Genomic DNA, 21,815 nt, shown 5'->3' with positions numbered 1-21,815 from the left:
CTCCCTTCTCCCTTCTCCCTTCTCCCTTCTCCCTTCTCCCTTCTCCCTTCTCCCTTCTCCCTTCTCCCTTCTCCCTTCTCCCTTCTCCCTTCTCCTTCACCTCCCACCACCACGATCCTCGTCAATTAAGATTCCGGAATCCCATTAAAGTCCAGTGCAGACCAGCACTTCCTGGCCAGGTTGCGACTCAGCATCGTGAAGTCATCGACATGGCCGTGTTCGCGGTCTCGTGCCTGCAGGAACTCGAGCACGGCATTGTCCGCGTCGGCCTCGGCGTCGTAGTTGAAGATTGACGGCACCGTGTCCACGGACGAGAACATCTGCCATGAGCGGTATGCCGGCGGGAGGATTGGGAACGCCGGCTGCTCCTGCTGCTGCTCGCTGGAAGCGCGGCCCGCAAGTCCCTCGACCTCGGGGAGACTGGCGCGGTTGCGTCTCTCGAGGTCGTTTCTATCAGGGCACATGTTGAGGTCGCCGGAGACCAGGGCCAGTTGTTGCTTCGTCCAGGCGCGCGGCATGCGTTTCTTTTCGTACAGCGCCACCGCTTCGGCTAGACTGACGACGCCGCGCACGACCTCGCTCAGCACTCGACCGAGAAACACGCCGTCTTCGATGGCGGTCGCGGCGCCCTGGCCCATGTGGTTCTGCATGGCGTGGGCACTATCCCCGAGCAGCACGACATTCTTGTGCTCGTTCGACCAGCTCTCCAGCGGCGGCATCGTCAGCAGCGGCCAGCGCTGCGTGTAGTTGACCAGCTTGATGACGGACTGGATGGCGGGCGAGTAGTCGGCGTAGTACGCGTGGAACTCGTCGATGGCCACCTCCTCCATCTGCGTCACCAGGTAGTCCTTGCAGAACGACGTCACTACGTTGAGTTCCTTGCCGCCGCTCAGCGGGTACGTCATGATGTACCCGTTGGGCCCGGTCCACATGTCCATCGTGTTGGTCAGGATGGGTTTTGCTTCGGGGGCTTTGGCGAGGATCTCGGAGATCGAGAGCACGCCCCGATATGCGGCGACTTTCGAGGTTGCGCGCGGCAGGGCCGAGGGGAAGAGGTGTCCCCGAATCGTGGATTTCATGCCGTCCGCGCCGACGACCAGGTTGAAGGTGTGGGAGGCGCCGGTCGTGGTGGTCACGGTCGCGGTGGAGGGCGTGTATGACAGCGCCTGGACGCGGGCGCCGACGATGATCTCGACCCCATGTCGCCGCGCGGATTCCGTCAGGCCGGCGTGGAGGTGGTCGCGACGCGCGATCCAGTGCGGAAACCCTGTGAGTCTTTTGACGCGCTGCGTGTCGACCCGCGTGACGACCTGCCCGTCGCTGCCCCAGGTGCGCACCTCCGACACCGACACCAGGTTGTCGCCGATGAGAGTGTCCACGTCCCAGCGGATAAGGTAGCGTGAGACGTTGGGGAAGATCTGGATCCCGGCCCCGATCTCCCCGAGTTCGGTCGTGGCCTCGAGGATGGACACTTTGATCCCACCGCGGGCGAGGGCGATCGCCGCGCTGAGTCCACCCATCCCGGCGCCGATGATGCCCACGTGGAGGGGCGAAGGGGCCATCGTGTGAGTTATGTTTCTGCGCTTGGTTCTGGAGGGTGTTGGGTGTCTGAGGTTTAGAGAGCAAGGGTCTCTTGGCTGCAGGTCAGAATCACTGGTCTTTGATCTCGTACCTGGTTATCATTATCTCTGGCCTCAAGCGAATACGTGCACAGGGCCACAATAATGACTTGGCTTCAACCTAGTTACCATGGAATGCCGCGATATCCTCTGATCAGCGTACGTCTCACTCTCGCTCGTGCTTACACGTATGGATGACTCGGCTTCTGGAACTAGCGATGAGCGTATTGAGGCCATGATGATATCGATCCTTTTTGGTGGATGAGGTTGGCGAATGCAACGTTAGTTCAGTTCGGATATGGCCGTCTCCGCTCGCAGCCTTGGGGACTCCAAAACTAAACAATAGATGTACATCTCTCCCATGTGTGAATCCCCTGTGGGATGTACCATGCATTGTGGCCAACGTTTGGGTGCACGGCAGGTGGCTCAGCTCCAGCCTCGAGCCCTTGCTATCTAGATGCACGGCAGAAGTCCTTTGTTGACGTGCAAGACAGGGCAATATCGGCTGGCGAGGGACGTCTAGTTGGTGGTCAGGATGCATATCATTTGCGGACGCCCCTGCCTGGGTTTCACGGAACAGGTCAATTTTGCGAGAGTGAGGTCAGAGTTTTCTATGACACAGAAGAACAATTTGCTGGGAAGTCATGATGCGGTGGCAAACGTGGGCTGAAGTTCCTCGTAGATCCTCCCAGGCTCTCTATCACCACGGCCCTTGTTGTACCTGGTAAGAAAGCTCGCGTAGGGCGATTGCGGGGAATATCCCTGAGAGTGTCCGTGTGTGAGTGCCAGAAATGCACCCCGAACGCGTCAAGGGCTCCGGGCTTCAGGATTCTGGAACTCTGCACGGAGCACTCGGTGCTTTCTCGGTCTATAATTGAATCAATGAATCTGTGGGAGCTGTATACGGAATTCCGTTGTCTCCTGAGCAGAGCATTGAGCTGGGAAGATGGGTCCGAATTTAGGCTATGATATAGGCGAGACAGACAAGATACCTCAGAATAAGCCCTCGCTCGCAATTCCAAGACTCAGGCCCCTCCGTGGGGGATATCGCGGGCAAAGTGTTGGCACGTCCGTGAAACGAATGGGCTACGGAAGTGATATAGCACGGCTGTTCCGAGGAGAGGTGGGAGGCGTCTGGGCGAATTACGGATATCAATTGGGTAGTCACGAGTCACCGTACCCCTCTCGGGTCGAAACGACAGTCTTCCAGTTTGGGCGAGGTACCGCGATACTAATTAGAGAATTATCGAGTCAGAGAGAAGGGAAGGAGGGAGAGGGAGGACAGGCCTTTCTTCCTGCAAAGGCTTTTGCCCATCTGTTTTGGGCCAGTGGACCTGTCGTTTCGCTCTCTGCCCATTCATACTCGTACGAGTATCTTTCTCGCTAAGGAGGACGGACGACGCAACACCGAAAGAGGGACTGGGGAACAGGCGATGTGACGCAGGTGGGGTTCGGTGTGCACTGTGCACTACTGGTGGAAGGTGGTCTGCTTCATTGCATTGTCATTCTTGTCTTTTGACGTAGATACGTCTGCGACCCTCACGTGGTCATGCATGACTGGGTGCATGATCACTGGCATCCAGGCAGTGCCTTGTCTTTACAAATGATATCTCTTCCAGCCTAGGCCTGGCGTCGCCTCACCGAAGCGAGGAACCATGCGGAACTTTGCATTCAGCCGCCCGTCAGGACTACGAGTACTGAGTAAATATCTAATAGCGCACAACCCATGGCGCCCCGGACTGGCTTATGGTTTGGGTGGTATGGGTGGTATGGGTGGCTCTCCACGAACAGACCACTCCTCTTTAATGCCCCCGTCCCAGGCACCCTAGGCGGCACCTAGCCCTTGTCAGGCATCACCTTAGCCGGCGTACCAACTGCCCTAACCCCCTATGACCAAGGCACACGCTTAGTCTGGTGTCTGGAGTCTGGTGTCGGGTGTCGGGTGTCTGGTGTCTGGCTCACTCTCTTCCCCGAGTCGTGATCTGAGCGCGGCACCGTGTGCCCTTACTCCCCCCTGCCACATCGGTATAGAGATCACACAGCTATCCCTCACAGCTCCCACCTGACTCTTACAGTACCTGCGCTGGCTCCTCCTGCACCCCTAACTCCAATCGACCTCCAAACCATTGCACCCTCGAGCGACGACAACATCCTACTCCATACTGTCTTATCGCTACTCTTCTTCCTCCCTCCCACACTCCCACACTCCCACACGCCTGGTCGATCTCTCTTATTCCTTCCCACTCGCTTCTGTCAGATTGATCTGTTCCTGTACGTTGCAGATAACCGCCCTATCCAGTTACGGCCAACCAATGCTCTCTCTCCAAGTGGGCGCCTACCCATCTGCTACAGCCTTAGCCTCCTGCTCCTCTCCATCTCAGAGCCCAAGTCGACTTTGACACCTGCCACTCTCCAACATTCACGAGTCACAAAATACCTCACGCCTTCCGGTGCAGTCTGAATCGTATTCCACCGTTGGACTTGACTCGACACACACTCTCCCGCTTTCCCACGGCGACGCCCCCCCGTCTGCCCCCTTCGTCTGAGCCCCTCCACCAGTAGTCGAACATGCAGATCCCGTCTGCCTCGCTGCGCTACCAAAGGCAAACTCTTGCGCTGAAGCTCAACCACTTCCAACGGCCCTAAATCCAACTGGAGATGTCAAATTCCCACAGGGTAACACAAGATCCCAATTCCCAAGGTCAATTCAGCAAGCCTGGCTCAACCTTTGCCGCCGCCTTTCATTACACCGAACACTCTCGTCACTCTCCCGCAACCTCTCGCCCTGACGATTTCCGTTCACCCATGAGCGGCCTGTCGCCGCGTCGTCGTGCTGCTCAGGCCGCGGCGATGAACGGCTATGTCGCCAGCCCAGATCTGCCTCCCCCCCCTCCGCTCATCTTTGTCCGCGCCCTGTACAACTATGATGCCGATGACCATACCAGTTTGAGCTTTCGTCAGGGCGATATAATTCAGGTCTTGACTCAGTTGGAGAGTGGTTGGTGGGATGGGGTAATCAATGATGTTCGGGGCTGGTTCCCCAGCAACTATACCGTCGAAATCGGGGGTGATGAATCCAGTGCCTCTGCTCATGAAGGAAGCGAGACCGGTTCTGGCACCGGCACCGAGGAGGAATATGACGACGAAGAGGATGACTCTGACAGTCACACCCAGGATGAAGACTCTGATTTACCCATAGAAGGTGGCACCGCTCATCCCCAGGAAGAAGCCGCTTTTTGGGTGCCTCAAGCCACCCCAGATGGCCGATTGTTTTACTTCAACACCCTGACAGGTGTCAGTACCATGGAGCTGCCTCTGGAAACTCCAACAACCTCAGAGGAGACTGGACCACGCGATCGCAATCATTTCCATGTTCCTGAACAGACCAGGCCACCACCAGAGATGATGGCCCAGGGTTATGGCCAGAATGAGGAAGATTATGATGGCTCTGCCTCCGAGGCCGATGGTGAACAATCCCTAAGATCTTCACGCAAAAAGAGTTCCATGACTTCTGGCAGCATCTCCACTTCCACTTCCATGGACTCTATCGATATCAGCGCTGCCCGGCAGGCTGGTAATTCGGTTCCTCCTCACCTCAACACTTTTGGCTCTCACACCGGGATTTCCATGGCTCTTCCTCCCCTGGGAACGACTTCCACCTCATTTACTGTACCGCCGCAACCCAGACTCACCAAATCACCCACGCCGAGATTCTTTCTGGACGACGCTGTGGCTGCACCTGTCACCTGGGGTGTTCTCGTCGAGAACATGCGATCGGCTATTGAAGCCTATCGACGCGCCATTCGAAGCCACGCCCGTGCTGATTACGTTCGAAGAGCCGAAGATATCTCCGATCACTTGCGCATGCTGCTGGCTGCTGGTTCAGGCACAACTGACAATCACTCAGGCAATCCATCAATCATCTCATCTAATAAAGCTTTATATCCCCACTTCCGTGAGATGATGTCGAAATTCTCAAAATTGGTGCTGTCTTCGCATATTGCAGCCGCCGACTGGCCAGGTCCAGATGCTCTGACCAAGTGCTTGCAAGAGGCTGACGGTGTGCTGAACGGTGTATATGGCTATGTCGAGGTGGCTCGACAGCAAAGAGGAGAAGAGATCCCCCGCCTCAATCCAGGTTTCATAATGGGCAGCACCGTTGGCGGTGGCTGGCGTGATAATAATATCGACAGTCAGTCGAAACTCGATGAAGTTTCGTTTATGGACTCGAGTGATGAGATCCGCTCTCGTCCATCTGCGCCACTAGACGCCAATCTACTCCGATTCATTGAAGATTGCAAAAAGAACCTCACAACTTCCCTACGCCGCCTGGAGGAGGCGCTGCAACTGACAGAAAAGATTGCGACACCCACCCGACAAGCTGACATAGGCGATATGATATGCCATAAGGCTGGTGCTGCACTCGATCAATTCCGACCATGGATTCAGCATGTTGAATCCATTGATTTGTCTGCACTGGGCAACGTTTTCCAGAAACCTTCATTGGTGGATTTTGGGACACAGAAACAGAAGGCATATGACTCGATCGGCGAGCTGGTAGCAACGTGCCAGGCTATAACCGCTCCTCTGCCTGATGAATGGGCGGAAACCAGGGGCGAGTCTCTGGATATCCGCATGCACCATGCCCGAACGGCGAGCAAACAACTTGAAACTTATGTCTCCAATGTCACCTACGCACTTCAACTGTTACTTCCAGCAACAACCTTGAACGCCCCAAGTTCCACCAACAAGCGGGACCACCGTATGACGGATGGTGGAGAAACTTATCAAAACCATCACTTACGAGGAGATTCGACTCACGCTGCAAATTTTCGACCGGCGCTGGCAGATCTTGGGCAGTCTAAGTCGTATACTCTCGGGCAAGAACCACCGGAGGGCACGGCTGAGAAACCACGGCGCCCCACGAAGGACAAGGCGAGGCAATTTTTTGGCCAGTTGCCCCCCAATCTCACGAGTATCAAGACGGCAAACGAACCACCTTTCAATGCTGGAGAAGAAGTACCATGGTATTTGCAGCTTGATCATCCAGACGAAGTGCAGTATGACACTCGAAACGAAGTTGTCCAAGTCAAGAGTGGCACTCTGACTGGATTAGTGGAGCAGCTGACACGCCACGACCGTCCCGATACCACCTTTGCGACAATCTTCTTGCTCACCTATCGATCTTTTACATCTGCAGCGGAGCTGTTTGAGCTTCTTGTGAGAAGATTTAATCTACAACCACCCAAAGGACTCGCACGTGATGAATTGTCAATCTGGGAAGAGCATAAACAGAAACCCGCTCGTTTCAGGGTCTTGAATATCCTCAAATCCTGGCTTGAACAATATTGGATGGAGAGTGACGATGCGGAAAGCCAAGCGCTTCTTGAACGAATATTGGCATTTGCCAAGAGTACATATACAAGCACCAAGATCGGATTGGCGAAAGTCCTGATCAATTTGGTGGACCAGCGAATGAAGGGTTTAGAAACGACGTCGAAGAAGTTGATCTTGACTTTGAACAACTCGGCCCCAGCACCCATTCTGCCCAAGAACATGAAGAAGTTGAAGTTCCTTGATATCGACCCCACGGAGTTTTCCAGACAGTTGACTATCATCGAGTCTAAGCTGTATGGCAAGATCAAGCCCGTTGAGTGCCTGGCAAAGACTTGGGAAAAGAAAGGGCAAACAGACACCGAACCCGCGCCTAATGTTCAGGCCTTGATTTTGCATTCAAATCAACTGACAAACTGGGTGGCTGAGATGATCTTGGCTCATCCCGAACTCAAGAAACGAGTGGCTGTGATCAAGCAATTTGTGGCCATTGCTGACGTAAGTTGTATTGTAATTTGTGAGATGGCTATTCGGCTAACACGATGGCAGAGATGTCGAGCGCTGAACAATTTCTCGGCTGTGACAGCGATCATATCAGCCCTGGGAACTTCACCAATCTTGCGACTGAATCGCACCTGGCAACAACTCAATCCTAAAACACAAGCATTACTGGAATCAATGCGCTCGTTAATCTCTACGTCCAAGAACTTTTCACTCTATCGTGAGACACTACATGCCGCGACTCCTCCTTGTATACCATTCTTGGGAGTATATTTGACGGATCTGATTTTCATCGAGGATGGTATTGCGTCTTTAATGAAGGGTTCGGAGCTCATCAACTTTGCCAAACGGACCAAAACCGCTGAGGTCATCCGCGATATACAGTCATATCAGAATGTCCCTTACGGTCTGAATCCAGTGCCTGAATTGCAAGAATGGATCACAGAAAACATGAGAAACGCCGGTGACGTGCAAGAAATTGGAATGTATAACCAGAGTTTGAAGATCGAACCCCGAGAACGAGAAGAAGAAAAGATTGCCCGATTGTTGTCAGAATCTGGCTTCCTATAGACATGCTCAACCGAGGGTTTTGGTCTTATACTATTGGATTTTCCACAGCTGGATCAACTGATAGATATATTGAGGGTAACCAATCAGGCCGCACTCTGGGGCTCGGTGCTATGCCCCGATCGGTGACAACATCGGCTCCAAGGGCAATAGTCCGTGCGACCTTGTTTGGGAAAAGGCTTAGGAGACACTGTTTCCAACGGACACGAGATCACGCATAAGCTCACGACGATTTCCACCTCTTGGGGTGAATACGAATGAAATATCTTCTTGGGCTCAAGGCGGCTGTCTTGGGGTTCTATATGAAAGTTGTCCAGGAGAAGAATGATGAATTCGAGAAATTAGAAGGGAGGAAGCGATGGTAAGGACATCGAGATGGGACCAAGACCGGCTGGCCACCAACATTTCCTACATTCTGGATATTGCGGGACAGCGCTGAGTCTATTGGATTCGTTGAGAGAGATATATGTAGACAGATTGCGGTCAAGTAAAGATTCTGTTTCTACCCCCTTTAAAATGAATGGGCTGCCCTCTATGCAGATGACTCCGTAGTTGTTTGAGTGGGGGAAACTGCCGATCACGGAGAAGACCCCGTGCGGATAGCCAGTAGGCAAGCCTAGGCCACTAGCTTGTCACTAGCTGACTCTGAAATGCTTAGCACTCATGGCTGCCTCCAAGGTTGCTGCTCTTAAACCTGACTAATGACCCGCTAACTCCTAGCTTGATACTACCGACCGTTGATCCTCTCTTCTCCAATTCGGCGTTTATCCGACCGAAGTTCCTCCCACTTTCCAACCCAATGGCTTCCCCTACCCTATCGTGCTAGCATCATTGCGTGACTGGATATATTGTATCTCTTCTTTTCCCTCCGATTTGTAACTCTCTGTCAGTTGTACATGCCTCCTCCCTTACGTTCCGCGTTTGCCTCCTTCTACAGTTCTGCTCGACATTCTCTGCGAGTCCTTAGTGCGGCCTCAACTTCCCCGCACCGAGTTTCCAACCCTCCCGCCGCACTCATCGACACCAACAAGCGCCTCATTCTCGCGACCACAATAAGAAAAATGTCCTCTCTCTCTGCCCAGGGTAAACGGCTAGCGGGCAAGACCATACTGGTGACCGGGGCCAGCAGCGGTATCGGACGCAGCGTGGCGCAGGAATTCGCACGCACCAGCCCCGAAAACCTCAAGCTCATTATCACCGCCCGCCGCATCGACACCCTCAAGCAGGTCGCGGCAGACATCAACAAGGAGGTTGGCTCTGGCGTACAAGTCCTCCCCGTCCAACTCGACGTCTCCAAACCTGACCAGGTCCGCAACCTCATCCCCAGCCTCCCACAGGAATTCCGCGATATCGATGTCCTGGTGAATAATGCCGGCCTCGTCAAGGGCATGGCCCAGGCACCGAACATCGACCCCGCGGACATCGACGTCATGTTCGCGACCAATGTGACCGGTCTGATCAACCTGACTCAGGCGGTGTTGCCTGTCTTTAAGAATAAACAAGGCGGTACGGATGGTGGGAGGGGTGATATCATCAACATTGGGAGTATTGCTGGCAGGGAAGGCTACCCCGGTGGTAGCATCTACTGTGCCACAAAGGCCGCCGTCAGGACTTTCACAGATAGTCTGAGGCGTGAGTTGATCGCTACCCGCATCAGAGTCATTGAGATCGATCCCGGTCAAGTCGAAACTGTGAGTCTGCCATGATCGTTGTTCCCTTCAAACCAGCGGAAAAGAGAATCCCATACTCCCCTCTTCACCTGGAAGAAGTTTTTCTGACTGGATCAACCACCTACCCACAGGAATTCTCAGTGGTGCGATTCGGCGGCGACAAGGCCAAAGCCGACGCCGTGTACAAGGGTGTTGAGCCCCTGACGCCCGATGACATTGCCGAGGTCGTTGTCTTCACCGCGGGCCGCAGAGAGAATGTCGTCGTTGCGGATACGTTGATTTTCCCGAATCATCAGGTATGTTGCATGTTCTCCTTTTTTCTTTTTTTTTTCTCTGAAGCAGATTCGCTGCTTTGTCACGGGAAAAGTCGTAAATTTGCTGGGCTGACCATGAGCCACTCTTTGGTGATAAAATAGGCGGCTGCGACAGTCATGCATCGGAAATCGTAAATACCCCTTTACTTTCTCTGTCAATCACCCTATTACCATTTCCTGGAGCTCCCTCCCAGCCCTGGCGAGATTTCCAGGAAATAATAGAAGCTGAGGCTCGGTGTTCTCGTTTTTCCTTCTAGGACTTCAACGTCGTCGTCATCGGGCTCGAAGTTGTGACGACTAGCCACAACTTGGATGACTGATTTGGAAGAAAGAAAAGTGTTGGTGTAGATCGATAAGTTATAGCTCAAGGCTACGTTCCTCGGTGGAAGCTACCTTTGCATCTCTCTCAGGGACGCCTAGGAGCAAAAGCTGGAAGGGGGTTCGAGAATAGTGAGAATGAGAGGCGATGGATGAAAGGCCCGCAAGATTCACCCATATTGTCTCTTGATCTGCAATGGTAGATGACTGGCTTACCTTGGTGTCAAAAGGGGCCAACAAAGATATAAATATAAACTATTGAAACTGCGCGAGTAACCTGCTTTCGCTCTCAACTTGGATCCCCTCCCACTCAATGTACTACCACTGCTTAACAAGCACAGTCTGTCTTGCTACGTAACCAGTCGCCGCGATATACAACAACAAGCTGGATTATTCGCATTTCGTTCTGGGACGTAAGAAGCCACGAGGCAGCAATTCTCGGCGTCTAGCTTAAGTAGCTGAGTTCGACATGCTCTGCGCCACTCTACTCTGCGTCTAGCGTTGGTAGCTGTGCTGTGCTCTGCTCTGCTATGCCAATCTCTCCTCGCGCCGACAACACAGCACAGTGCGTGCGTAACGATACATCCGGAGCCGTTGCTGTTCTTTCTCACATTCGCTTCATTGCTCAAGATCTCAACCTGCGACGCCACCCGCGTCCACGCCTGCGCCTATTGCCTCGACGTGTCATAGGCGTCTCAGCTCGAGATCGGTCCTCTCGTTCTCCTTCTCCTCCTCCTGCTCCTCCTCCTTCTTCTTCTTCCTCTTCTTCTCCTACGTCTCGCCGCTTCCGGCTCGGCGTCAGGTTCTGCCAGGGGATTTCCTCGACGCGTGCATGCGGATGTGCATGGTTGAGTCACGACCCCTGCTGCTGGATCGGAGCGGGGGTCGTCCTTTTGTGGCACTCGTGGGCGATGGCGATGGCGCTGGTACAGCTACTGAAGGCGGTTTCAGAATAGTGCTGATGTTGCTTGGGGTCGGTTGGCGGTCGTGGCCGTTCTCATCGTATGATGTGTCTTGAGTTTTGCATGTCGTCGATTTGATTGTGCTTTCTCGCTTGGGCTGCGTCTTCTTCCGCTGATATTCTGGTTTGTGCGCGGGCTCGCGTTCGGACTCAAGGAGGTTGAACTTCAGCGATATAGTTGAGCTTGTTGTTGCTGTCGTTGTCGGAGGAGTATCGGGGTGGTTTGCTTGCGTGCGTGGAGAACTTTGAGCATGCGCTTCCGCTTCAGAGAGGTTGAGGTTCTGCGTTGCAGGTTGTTATTGTTTTTCCAGCGGACGAGGCTGATTATGCATATCTGCGTGTGTTGGGGGTGACTGTGTAGGTGAAATTGTGCTATTACGGACAACGGGTGTCTGTGTCTGCTTGGTTTGTATATTGTAGTGATGAAGTTGCTGCTCCGGATGTTGCTCTCGGAAGATGGCGTCTCGAATCCGTGAATCGAGTGCTTAGTTCAAGGATATCGTTCCGATACTTTCCGGGCGGTGATGAGTATTCTGGAAAGAGATGTGGAGTGCTGAATGGTCTTTCAAACGATGGGTGTTCGTCAGTTCCACCCTGGTACCCATATGCCAGCATGGAGGTGTTTGAATGGCTGGCGGCAGTCTGTGTATTACCTCCAGATGTTCCGCTGGAAGCGGAGGGTTCATCATGCTGCACGTATCCCTGGTCGAAGTCCACCTAGTTTGTTCTAGGTGGTGGAGAAGGTCCCTCGCTTTCGCTGACTGCTGAGCTCCTTTGACCCTCCAGATCATTATCAGGTTCGAAACCGAGTGTAAAGCCATTCCAGCCGTTGTTACCACTGACTAATTTCTATATACGGAGATAGAGAAGCCAAAACGAGACCACGTGACCATCGGTGTCGATTGGGGCAGGGCTTGGGTTATCTTGAATCTTCTGCCCGTAATCCGTGTAGATTGTGTTCGACATGTAAACTCTTTCATCAATGTCTGGTAGATAGCGGGAAACAAAAACCCTAACTCGACGAGCCGGTTCTTCCATTTCTGCAGATCCCATGGTGGCTTCAAGTACCTATAATCTCTGTTCCACGGGATAAGACGCCTTATTTCTGGTCAGAGAGGCGTCCAAAGATGCGCGATCGTCAATATCATCGTTTGGAGACGTGCGGTCAGGTATCATGGGCGGCACCATATCTAAGCACTTCCTGGAGTTTTCGTGTAAAATAGGGATCCCTTCATGAGGTTTAGGCTGCCTCGATATATGATCAAACGGTGAATGTCTCCAGCAGGCATCAGTTTCATATGGACGCATCAATGGATTACGCGCAGGCTCAATAGCTCGGAGTGGTGAAATTGTGCCATTGACAGGCGCTCGAGGAGGTCCATCTACCGTCTTACCACACAGACCTTTTGAAACGGTGCAGTCACATCTGTGCTTTTCCTCATCTAGTCAGTCATGGCTTGTCCGGTAGACTTCACTGAATGGCAGTGCCTGGCAGGCGAATGCCTGTCTATGTCCAGCATTTCCCGGAGCTGTTGCTGGTCTATCATATTGCCAAGGAGGAATGGATGCTTTGCTTGATAAGAAATGGTCAGCCAGCCGGAAGACGTGCATCCGTTGAGATGAAGCTTACATTCTTGGAAGCTGATGTCTTGGTAATTTTTCGCCCGGACGGAAGGGTGGGAGGAGATCCATGTCGTGCTGATGAACGTCGGCGCGGTCGGTGCTAGTGCCTTCCTCCGACACTGTCTCGCATGTGAGAGGATCAATATCATAGTTCCTTACTCTTGGCCGTGCCGAGCGGCGCGAAGTACGTTGAAAAGCGTGCTGCATGTTCACGGAGATCTTTCAGGGTAGTAGAAACTGAGGACTTGAATTGTAATAGAAGGAGTGGGTATGAAGCATAGACTTTCAGTGAGACAACAATAATGAGAAAATAGTTTGAGAGAGAGGCCATCTCAAGGTAACTATGGTCAACCTTGACACTGAGGAGAGAGCAGGATGGCCTGTTTTGCAACCCGTGATCGAAGTAGACCAAACCTGGTGCATATGATTGCTCGAGACTATCATGTATGGTCCTTACATTGTGCTCAGAACTGGACCGATACCAAATTCTTTGTCTGTCGCGCAAAGACACTGGGCTTGCAACGGCAGTTGACGGTTGACTGCATTTGCGATATTATCCCAGGCTGGCCGCACCGTGCTGAGTTCAAGTAAAGCTGGCGTTGATTGCTGCCCCTGACACTGCATTACTATCAAGTGGGACTGCTCGGTGGTGACAGCAATGCCATTCTTGCTTCTGGCATGGAGCTGACATCCATGGTGTAGAAACTCCATCTACCGGTGGAGGCATCAAGTATCTCGATTCTCCCGGGCAAGTCGCCCTCTCTAGAAACCCCCGGAACCCCTTTCAGGCCCGCTCTGTCACATGAGGAGGCACATGACCCGGGCTTGGCACTGAGGAGACTACTTCCTCTTTACCTTATGTACTTCTTTTGCTCCACTGTCAGTCAAATGCGGCCTGCCCAGATAAATCCCAAGGATCCACTTACCGCGGTACCATGCTTGTCGGAACTGGTGGCGTGGACTCTTGGAAGAGTTGAGTTGCCCAATTTTTCCATGGACTGTTGTGAGCTTGAACGCTGCCGAGGCGATATCAGAACCTGACACAGCGCTCCCAGAAAATGATTCCAAACGAACATGGGGTGTCGCGCAGCCCGGTAAGGCAGCACGGCAATCAAAAATTCAAAAGGGACATATTTCCACTTGTTTCGAGCCGCCGTCAAAACTCAGTGTAGCCTTTCTGTTAAGCTTCATCGAACCGTTCTCGCTTGTTGACAAGAAATCCGTGCTTATAGCTTCCACATATAGCACAGGTGATGCGTCGCCGCGATGGCTCAAGACCCAGTCACAGCAAACCCTTCAACTCGGAAACTCCCTGAGTCGACCACAGTGTTGATTGTCGGTGGCGGCCCTGTGGGACTAACTAGCGCTATTGCCTTTGCTCGATATGGAATGGAAAGTGTTATTCTTGAGCGTCACGCCACCAAATTAGGACAACCTAAGGCTCATGTCATCAATCATCGCTCTGTCGAGATATTCCGACAGTACGGCGTGGATCTGGCGCCTTTGAGAGCACTTGGGCTTTCCGACGAAGAGGCCGGGGCAGTCATCTTCGCGTCCTCCATGAATGGTTTGGAATATGGGGTGATCAAATCTAGTGTGGGAAATGCTGCAGCACGAGAGGTGTCCCCACAGATGATGTTCAACGTTGCGCAGCCACTATTAGAGGAGCGCCTGTTGCAAGCAGCGTTGAAAACTGGCAAAGTCACTTATCTCCCAATGCATGAATGGAAACACTGCACGGAAGATGCGACCACCAAGGAGATCACATCTGCAGTCCTCCTGCGTGAAACTAATGCCACACGAAGTATTGCCAGCAGATATCTGATTGCCTGTGATGGAACAAATGCAAGTTCGAGAGACATTTTGCAAATACCTTTTGAAACCCTAAACGGCGGACCAGAGGTTGTCTTACATTATGCTTCAGTCCACTTCAGCTCGGACCTGTCCCACTTCAAACCGGGCTTATTATGGTTCATCTTAAACCCTACTGGTATGGGGGTCTTCATTGCATATAATCGGAAGAACAGCTGGGTGTTTACAATTCAATACGAGCCCTCCGTAACTCCAATGGCGACATTCACGTCCGAAGTTCTTAAAGCGCAAGTATTCAAGGTCAGTACAAAATGAACCACCGCTCTCTTGATGAGATCTAACAAGAAATCAGGCGATAGGAGCACCTTTAGATGACTACAAGGAACTTGGAATCACACTATGGAAGACTTCGCCAAAGATCGCAGCATCCTATCGGTCAAAAACTGTGCCACATGCATTCTTGGCAGGAGATGCTGCGCACTCATTCCCACCTACAGGTGGGTTGGGCATGAACACCGGCATCGGCGATATTCATAACCTAGCGTGGAAGATCTATGCTGTCGAGAAAGGCTGGGCTTCGGACTCATACCTCGACACCGTCACCCCTGAAAGATGGGCGGTTGCCAATGACAACTCGAAACAGAGCAAAATCAACGAGGACAATATTTACCGCTTGGTTAGCGCGATATTCAAGCCTGGGATGACCACGGACGAGCTGTGGGCCGACGAAATTTGTCGGAAGGAAATACAGGATGCTATTCAACATCAACGCGACCACTTTGACTCGATCAACCTGGTATTAGGTTACGTTTATGGTCGAGACCATATTCGTGGACCCTCCGACTATCGCATGGAAAATGTACCAGGAGCTCGACTGCCGCATGGATGGGTGGAGACTGGCACAAATGGTCGAATCTCGACGCTAGATCTGGTAGATGGGTACGAGTTTGTGCTGCTCACTTCGCCTGGATTCACAACAGAAAGGAGGGTTGAGATCCAGGGAGTTCCTGTGTCAGTGGTACAGTTGGAAAGAGATTTTACTGACCCTTCGGGCGTCTGGACTAGAGTCCTTGGCCTAAATCAAGACGCTGCCGTCCTTGTACGTCCAGATCAACACATAGTGGGTTCGGTTAGGAGCATGGAAAAAGTCTCAGATCTACTAACAGGATACTGGAACTCCGCACAAACGTAATAAATTGAATTCACTCTTCTCTCCGAGCGCAACATTTGATTCGCAGAGCCTATGTTGGGTTACGCAATCGAGCTTCCAGCCCTTGCTCCATTCTGTTAATTCCGATCCTCTCCATAAAGGTTGCCCTATCCATATTCTAACTTGAGCTCGAAATGGGAGATTCCCGCCCAGAATGATTGAGGATCAAAGAACATGTGCCAGGCAATGTGCAGCTCGTCAGGGATCCTCATGTGTCATCGATACCAGGAAACGTGGGTTAATCTTAGCTGTGGCCCAGGGATTGAATTCGCACGCAGTAAACCATATGTCCTACCGGTACGTCGATCCTGTCGATTCATTCCGTACCAAGTGCTCTGCTATTTGAAGCATTGTTTCCATTGTGCTTTGTAACGTAGCACTCCACTCTCCGGAAAATGAATCTCGTTCGAGATGTAACTTCACAGCGCGAAGGTGTTCCAAGTCAACTTTTGCTGCCATTCGGTGGGGGCTTTCGCAAATTGCCCGGTAAAGAATGGCCGAGACGGCCAGATAGTGGTCAGTGTGGAGGCTGCATAAGAAGTCAAAATTGGCTCACAGGCACAAAAGGCGGGCACCTACGCTATTGGAAACAGGCTGCCGCCGGGACCGCCGTCTGCAACGCTAGAAACGTAAGCCGAGCCCGATATGATTTCGAGACATCACACAAACCTGTTCACGGTTTGGACGAATGACCGGGCCGCCCACAAGCATTTCATGTCACTCGTTCGGAGTGAGCGTCTGTGCCGATCGTCGATTGCATCGATGTTTGTACCAATCGCCGTGAGGCAAGCCCAGTGAATCGCTCTCACGAGATTGAAGTAGTCAAGATGGAGCGGAGCGACGAGTATGAACGAATTCCAGTCAGACACTACGTCTCGCCCAGGTTGATACTCTACTGATATTTGATCCCTCCACCGCATCAGTGAATTATCGAGATCAGTCAACGCATCTAACCTGGCATTCGTGTTTATGCAGAGGCTGTTGATGGTGGAGAATCGGTTGCAATGCTCGGTCAAGGTGGCACTCCATCTGTGAATTTCAGAGGCGGTGGTGATGATCGGAGAAATGCAGTTGTCTTGACAGAGCGGAAGAATGTCGACGTCGTACGTCAACTCGCGGACTGCCGTGGGTCTACCTTCAGACATGGCGACAGACCTAAAAATGTTAGATTAAGACATCTATCTTGGCTCCTTGTGCTTTTTCCAGAGCTTACGTCTCTAAGCGGAAGGCTATCCACCACAGCTGAGACCTATACCTTATCTCATCTGGGCTGAGGTCAAAGTCTGGAGGACTTTTCCTGTGCAAGCCAAGCGACTGGCAAAGGCGGATGCTAAATCCGCACAGAACAGACGCCAGACTGTAATTACCATTGAGTTCCAAGAACATGACCTATTCCAAGTCAGAGGGAGCATTTAGGTATGGGGGATGAACTTACAAGAAGTAGGATCACCTGTAATGCTCCTACGGAGGACTCAGTCAATGGGGTATATACCAACGCGCAAGCCTTCTGGAACAGCTCTCGAGAAAATTGATCTAGTGGCGATGCTGACGCAGAGTTGCCCCGGTCGCTGGCAGCTCCGATGGTGAGGACCAGGCAGAACAGAATATAATTCGACGCACGATGTGTTTTTTGAGATGGGTCATACAGTGCCTCCCAGTCGGCCTGGAAATGTTGCTCTCGAATGATAGGGTAGTAAATGTGGACATTGGTAAAGTATGCTTATAATATCATGTGAGTCACCTGCCTTGCGCATTGGAGGAGACGCTTACATGCGATACAAATGGCTGCGAGGGATTTTGGAGGCAGCTGTCCGGCAGAGATCTCAACGGTCTCAGTTGTGTCGAATTTGGCAATATGTTTCCCAGCTTGGACGAGCCACTCGAAGTTTAAGCTAGACGATAGATGAGGATATTTGCTCATCGATTCACGAATACAGCTTGCCAGTGTGCCTCCGGTAGAGTTTAACCCTGCCATGAGCATTGAATAGAGTGCGACAAGGGCAGTACGAGGCACTTACCAATAAAACCAGTCTTAATTTCGCCCACGCCGACGAAGATCCCTGGTGGAATTTGATTTTCCGATACTCCTGGTCCGGACTTGGGAGGCAAGGATCCCAAGCCAGATACTCTATCCCCTTGCTGACCATGGGGAGATATGGGGGTAAGCTTGGAAAATGGAGTTCCCGCTTGCTCATGACAACCATCCACGTCCAGTGGGACTACAGAGTCCACAGTTAAGCGTCCATTTAGAGAATGATCAGCATCGCTGACCAAGTCGCCGAGGAAAGAGAAGTCGTGGAAAGGAACATTCAATCTCAGCACTTCATTTTCGAATAGTTCGTCCAGTGGCATCATTTGCTGAGGCTGGTCGTCTGTTTGGGGCTGTCAGATGACTGTAGGACATGAAATGAAGATTAGGAAATTTACAGCTTAAGGCCCCGAGATTTGCGAGGCGGCGATCTGGTGCATCTTCATGCTCTTGCACACTTGGGGTTGCATTTTGTGCTTTGAGAAAGTACGACTGACTCTCAACGGATGGTGAGGCGTTCGATGCCAGGTCCGTATTTTGCGTTGTGTCGAAAGAAGAGTCGTCTGTTGGCGGTCTCGCGGAGGGTTTGGATTTGCGCGCCCCTGTTTGTTTGCATTCCTTCTGGTAAAGTTTACAGTTCATGCACGGCCTCTCGTTGTAAGTGCACTTGAGCTGATATCATTAGCATTAGGATAATGTAGCAAAGTGGTCATATGGAATTTACTCTTTTGGTGCGACAATTGTCACAGGCAAACATGGCCACTTTTTGACGGGTAGGTTTTCGAACACCATCAGACCTTGCCACCAAGCTTTCCCTCGGCATCGAGATTTGTCTTCCGCTTTGCAGCTCGAATCGTGGATCAACCAAAGATGCTTTGATAGAGGTAGTAGTTACGCGCGTGCTTCTTTCGTGCAATGCTCTTACGCATAGAGGATGACTGCGTTGAGCCGCAGGGACGGTCTTCATCCAACTTATTTCTGGGCTGGTGGATATGTGGATATCCCCTTTGCCCCGCACTCCAGCTTTTCCAAACGATGCCTGGGCCTTGCGAAAAGTGCCTTGCCATGCAGCTACGTCAACCAGCGCCCGTGCAGCCTTGACCTGAGACCCGCTTTGGCTACACACTGTGAGCTAGCTAGATGTTTCCTCCTAAAAGGAGATGATTTGGCAACGACTACTTAGTGCTTGGGTAGGCATGTCCCTTGCATCGAACCAACAAAGTGGGGATCTAGCCTAGTGTCCATTGTCTGACCCAGTGGCTTCATTTGTCATTCCTAATAGCCAGCTCGAATGGGATTGCATTAGCACCGAGAACCGATAAGATTGTGCCAGATCTTTGGTCTGCCAAAGCAAATGCACTCCACAGAGTTTGCAAAAGTTACGTGCGATGTACCCAAAGGCTCTCCAGAGAGTCCTATCCACAAAGTGGGTCCTGTATGGAGATTTGAGACTTCCGGGGAACAAAAGTCTCCGGGGAGCCAGAATCGTCCACGGGCCTCGGCTTACAAACTGAGCTTCTGGGGTCAGTCGACTCCCTCCCCCATCTTAGGAACATGCCGAATACAAAAACAAAAACACATGGCTGGTGAGACGCGATTTGTTGACGATATCCTCGGCGAGGCTCCGACATCATGGCCCCTTTAAGGTGACGCATTGTAAGTTAAGCGGTGTAGGTTTGGGTTCAATCCAACCTTGAAAAATGACACCGCTGCAATTTGGCCAGGCCGACAACAAGACCGCTCATTCTATTCCACGGCAATCATGCGAGATAGAGTGCGTAGGTAGCGACAACGATGTTGAAACCTACAAGCCGCCGGAATGCTGTCGTCATAGTGTCTCTGATACGAGATGCAGCAAAGCAATGATACTCAGACAAATTTCAATAAATTTCAACTCATACGCTATAACAGCATGTTCTAGACCGCGATCGCCTACAGATGACGACAATTTTTGCTGTTGCCTCATGATAGGAAATAGAGAAGGAGTTGATATAGATAGTTTTTATGCTACTGCAAAGCACTATGGTTGAAGACGGGCTATACGATCACGACTAGGCATGTTAGAATTCAGGCAGCGATGCCCTGTAATCAACTGTCGTTTCAGCAGAGATACCCAGATGCCATACGGCCGCTCATGGAGCACGCAGCACTAGCCCTGGCGTATGTAGTAGATCTCTGGTGGCCTCGTGGACATGCCATCATTTGTCGAGGGTCGCGGCACCATAACGCTCTAAGCCTGAATACTTCTACAACGGATGTTCCGATCGAACTTTAAGGTAACTCAGACGGAAGACCACACAGTCAACGGTATTCAAGATGGCATCTGAACTTTTTGCCAACGTTTTCGTTGTGCCTCCTGTTTCTATGAAGAGACCAGACGGCGGTCATGCCGGAACTTGGCCCCCCATTGCCTACACACTGACCTATGGACCTAATCCGCATACTTGTCAACGCTTCATTCACAATAGACGGCACGTCAACCTTAACGGACTGGATTTCTGCAATAATCGGCTAGAAGGAACTTGTTGCCGCTTACATCTCTCATGGACTTGGTGATAGCTTCTTTGGCCTGCCCACCCTTCGGAAGTGATTTCCCGGTGTCATGCAATATTGCACCAGAACGACCTTGGCGAAGATGACAGCTAGTGTCGAGCCTCAGGCCTTCAAGGCTTTTGCGTCATTGTTTCCAGGGCAGATTGATAATCAGCCACCCGCTGAGCGCCTGGCCGAGGTGCTACCCTTAAGCAAGAAGCTCGACCTAGATGGTCATAAACTGCAAGCAATTTCTATTGGCCAGGGGCAGTGCCAGACTCAACGATTGTGTGGGTGCCCAGTCTCCGCCTGGCCGTGTGCGGCGCTGTGGTATACGGGGCCGGCCATCCAATGCTGGCAAACTGCCCGACAAAGGAGCTGAGGCAGGCTTGGGTCTCTAGTATCGAGAAGGTGGTGCTGGTGCAGCTAGGCCCTACTAGCATAGTCTGTGGTCATCAGAGAAACAGAGAAGTCGCTGGCCTTTGGCATCTTTAGCGTAACAAGGATTACATTGAGACCTTCGGAGCTCTAACTGGGACAGGACAGGTCAAAACAGCGAACGATCTCATTTCGGCTATGACAGATAAGTATCCTGATCGATTCAATCTCGATGCGTTAGTGGTGGGCGCTCAAGCTGCTTTTGGCGAGACAAGTTCTGTACAATTGGAAAAATAGGATCGGCAGTAAAGCCTCCCCCGTTAGCGTCACCGTTGTGTCAAGGGCTCAAAACCTGCCACTTGTTTGCAAATTCAACAATAGACTGTCTATATTCTTTCCCGTAACCGCATTGATGATTCGGGTATATCAACAAACAGCCCATTGCTCGCGTCAGAACCGCTGGTATTCATTGGGTCCAAAGATCTGGGGAGAGCATTGAGGCAGAATTCTACCCAGGAAAAAGTTGGCAATGGGCCCAGCCAAGGGGCCGCCTTTTGGGTAGCAGGCTGGACGACGGTGACTGCCTACCCTTTCGGGACCAATTCAGAACATGTCATTTCAATACTCGCTCCGACGACAGCGACGGCGATGATGTTTATCTGAGAGCTCTGGACGCTGATCCACCTAGTCGCGGAACCGAAGGTATGTCCAAGACTGCCGGCAGGGCGCGAAGGCAAAGCATCAGACCCAATCACAGGGATTCGGTCGGCTTCATCGTAACATATCTTTGCGTCGCTGTCGGCAGTCTAAGGTTCTGCGCAGTCTGGCCATCTTCTGTACCTGGGGACAGATAAAATCTACTTGGCCAATAAGTTTCTTGTGTCATCCGAGTTGCGCCAAGAAACCGGCTTTGGATTGTGGAGGTAATTACGCTGCGTGCCGCGCCT

General features: G+C 52.0%; 6 protein-coding genes across 6 annotated transcripts; 4 read left to right on the top strand and 2 right to left on the bottom strand.

The window, feature by feature from the left end:
* Nucleotides 1-125: 125 nt before the first annotated feature.
* A1O9_08539 (uncharacterized protein) lies at nucleotides 126-1,562 on the bottom strand (the record flags this gene model as incomplete). The annotated part of the gene is made up of 1 exon (XM_013402924.1): nucleotides 126-1,562. The coding sequence occupies one exon, from the start codon at nucleotides 1,560-1,562 to the stop codon at nucleotides 126-128; it is 1,437 nt and encodes a 478-aa protein (XP_013258378.1).
* A 2,907-nt stretch (nucleotides 1,563-4,469) lies between these two features.
* A1O9_08538 (uncharacterized protein) lies at nucleotides 4,470-8,024 on the top strand (the record flags this gene model as incomplete). The annotated part of the gene is made up of 2 exons (XM_013402923.1): nucleotides 4,470-7,451; nucleotides 7,503-8,024. The coding sequence occupies 2 exons, from the start codon at nucleotides 4,470-4,472 to the stop codon at nucleotides 8,022-8,024; spliced, it is 3,504 nt and encodes a 1,167-aa protein (XP_013258377.1).
* A 1,058-nt stretch (nucleotides 8,025-9,082) lies between these two features.
* Nucleotides 9,083-10,078, top strand: A1O9_08537 (oxidoreductase; the record flags this gene model as incomplete). Its single annotated transcript, XM_013402922.1, has 3 exons — nucleotides 9,083-9,712; nucleotides 9,823-9,987; nucleotides 10,034-10,078. The coding sequence occupies 3 exons, from the start codon at nucleotides 9,083-9,085 to the stop codon at nucleotides 10,076-10,078; spliced, it is 840 nt and encodes a 279-aa protein (XP_013258376.1).
* Nucleotides 10,079-14,173: 4,095 nt separating this feature from the next.
* A1O9_08536 (uncharacterized protein) lies at nucleotides 14,174-15,911 on the top strand (the record flags this gene model as incomplete). The annotated part of the gene is made up of 2 exons (XM_013402921.1): nucleotides 14,174-15,019; nucleotides 15,072-15,911. 2 exons carry the CDS (start codon nucleotides 14,174-14,176, stop codon nucleotides 15,909-15,911), a joined length of 1,686 nt encoding a protein of 561 aa, XP_013258375.1.
* Nucleotides 15,912-16,220: 309 nt separating this feature from the next.
* On the bottom strand, nucleotides 16,221-18,781 carry A1O9_08535 (uncharacterized protein; the record flags this gene model as incomplete). The annotated part of the gene is made up of 9 exons (XM_013402920.1): nucleotides 16,221-16,458; nucleotides 16,509-16,550; nucleotides 16,599-17,084; nucleotides 17,143-17,318; nucleotides 17,365-17,648; nucleotides 17,700-17,897; nucleotides 17,948-18,301; nucleotides 18,357-18,630; nucleotides 18,683-18,781. The coding sequence occupies 9 exons, from the start codon at nucleotides 18,779-18,781 to the stop codon at nucleotides 16,221-16,223; spliced, it is 2,151 nt and encodes a 716-aa protein (XP_013258374.1).
* A 1,493-nt stretch (nucleotides 18,782-20,274) lies between these two features.
* A1O9_08534 (uncharacterized protein) lies at nucleotides 20,275-20,548 on the top strand (the record flags this gene model as incomplete). The annotated part of the gene is made up of 1 exon (XM_013402919.1): nucleotides 20,275-20,548. One exon carries the CDS (start codon nucleotides 20,275-20,277, stop codon nucleotides 20,512-20,514), a length of 240 nt encoding a protein of 79 aa, XP_013258373.1. The 3' UTR covers nucleotides 20,515-20,548.
* Nucleotides 20,549-21,815: the final 1,267 nt, after the last annotated feature.

This window comes from Exophiala aquamarina (genome assembly GCF_000709125.1).
Source record: "Exophiala aquamarina CBS 119918 chromosome Unknown aczIA-supercont1.7, whole genome shotgun sequence".
NCBI classification, from domain to species: domain Eukaryota; kingdom Fungi; phylum Ascomycota; class Eurotiomycetes; order Chaetothyriales; family Herpotrichiellaceae; genus Exophiala; species Exophiala aquamarina.
This window is presented reverse-complemented; position numbering and strand designations above follow the sequence as displayed.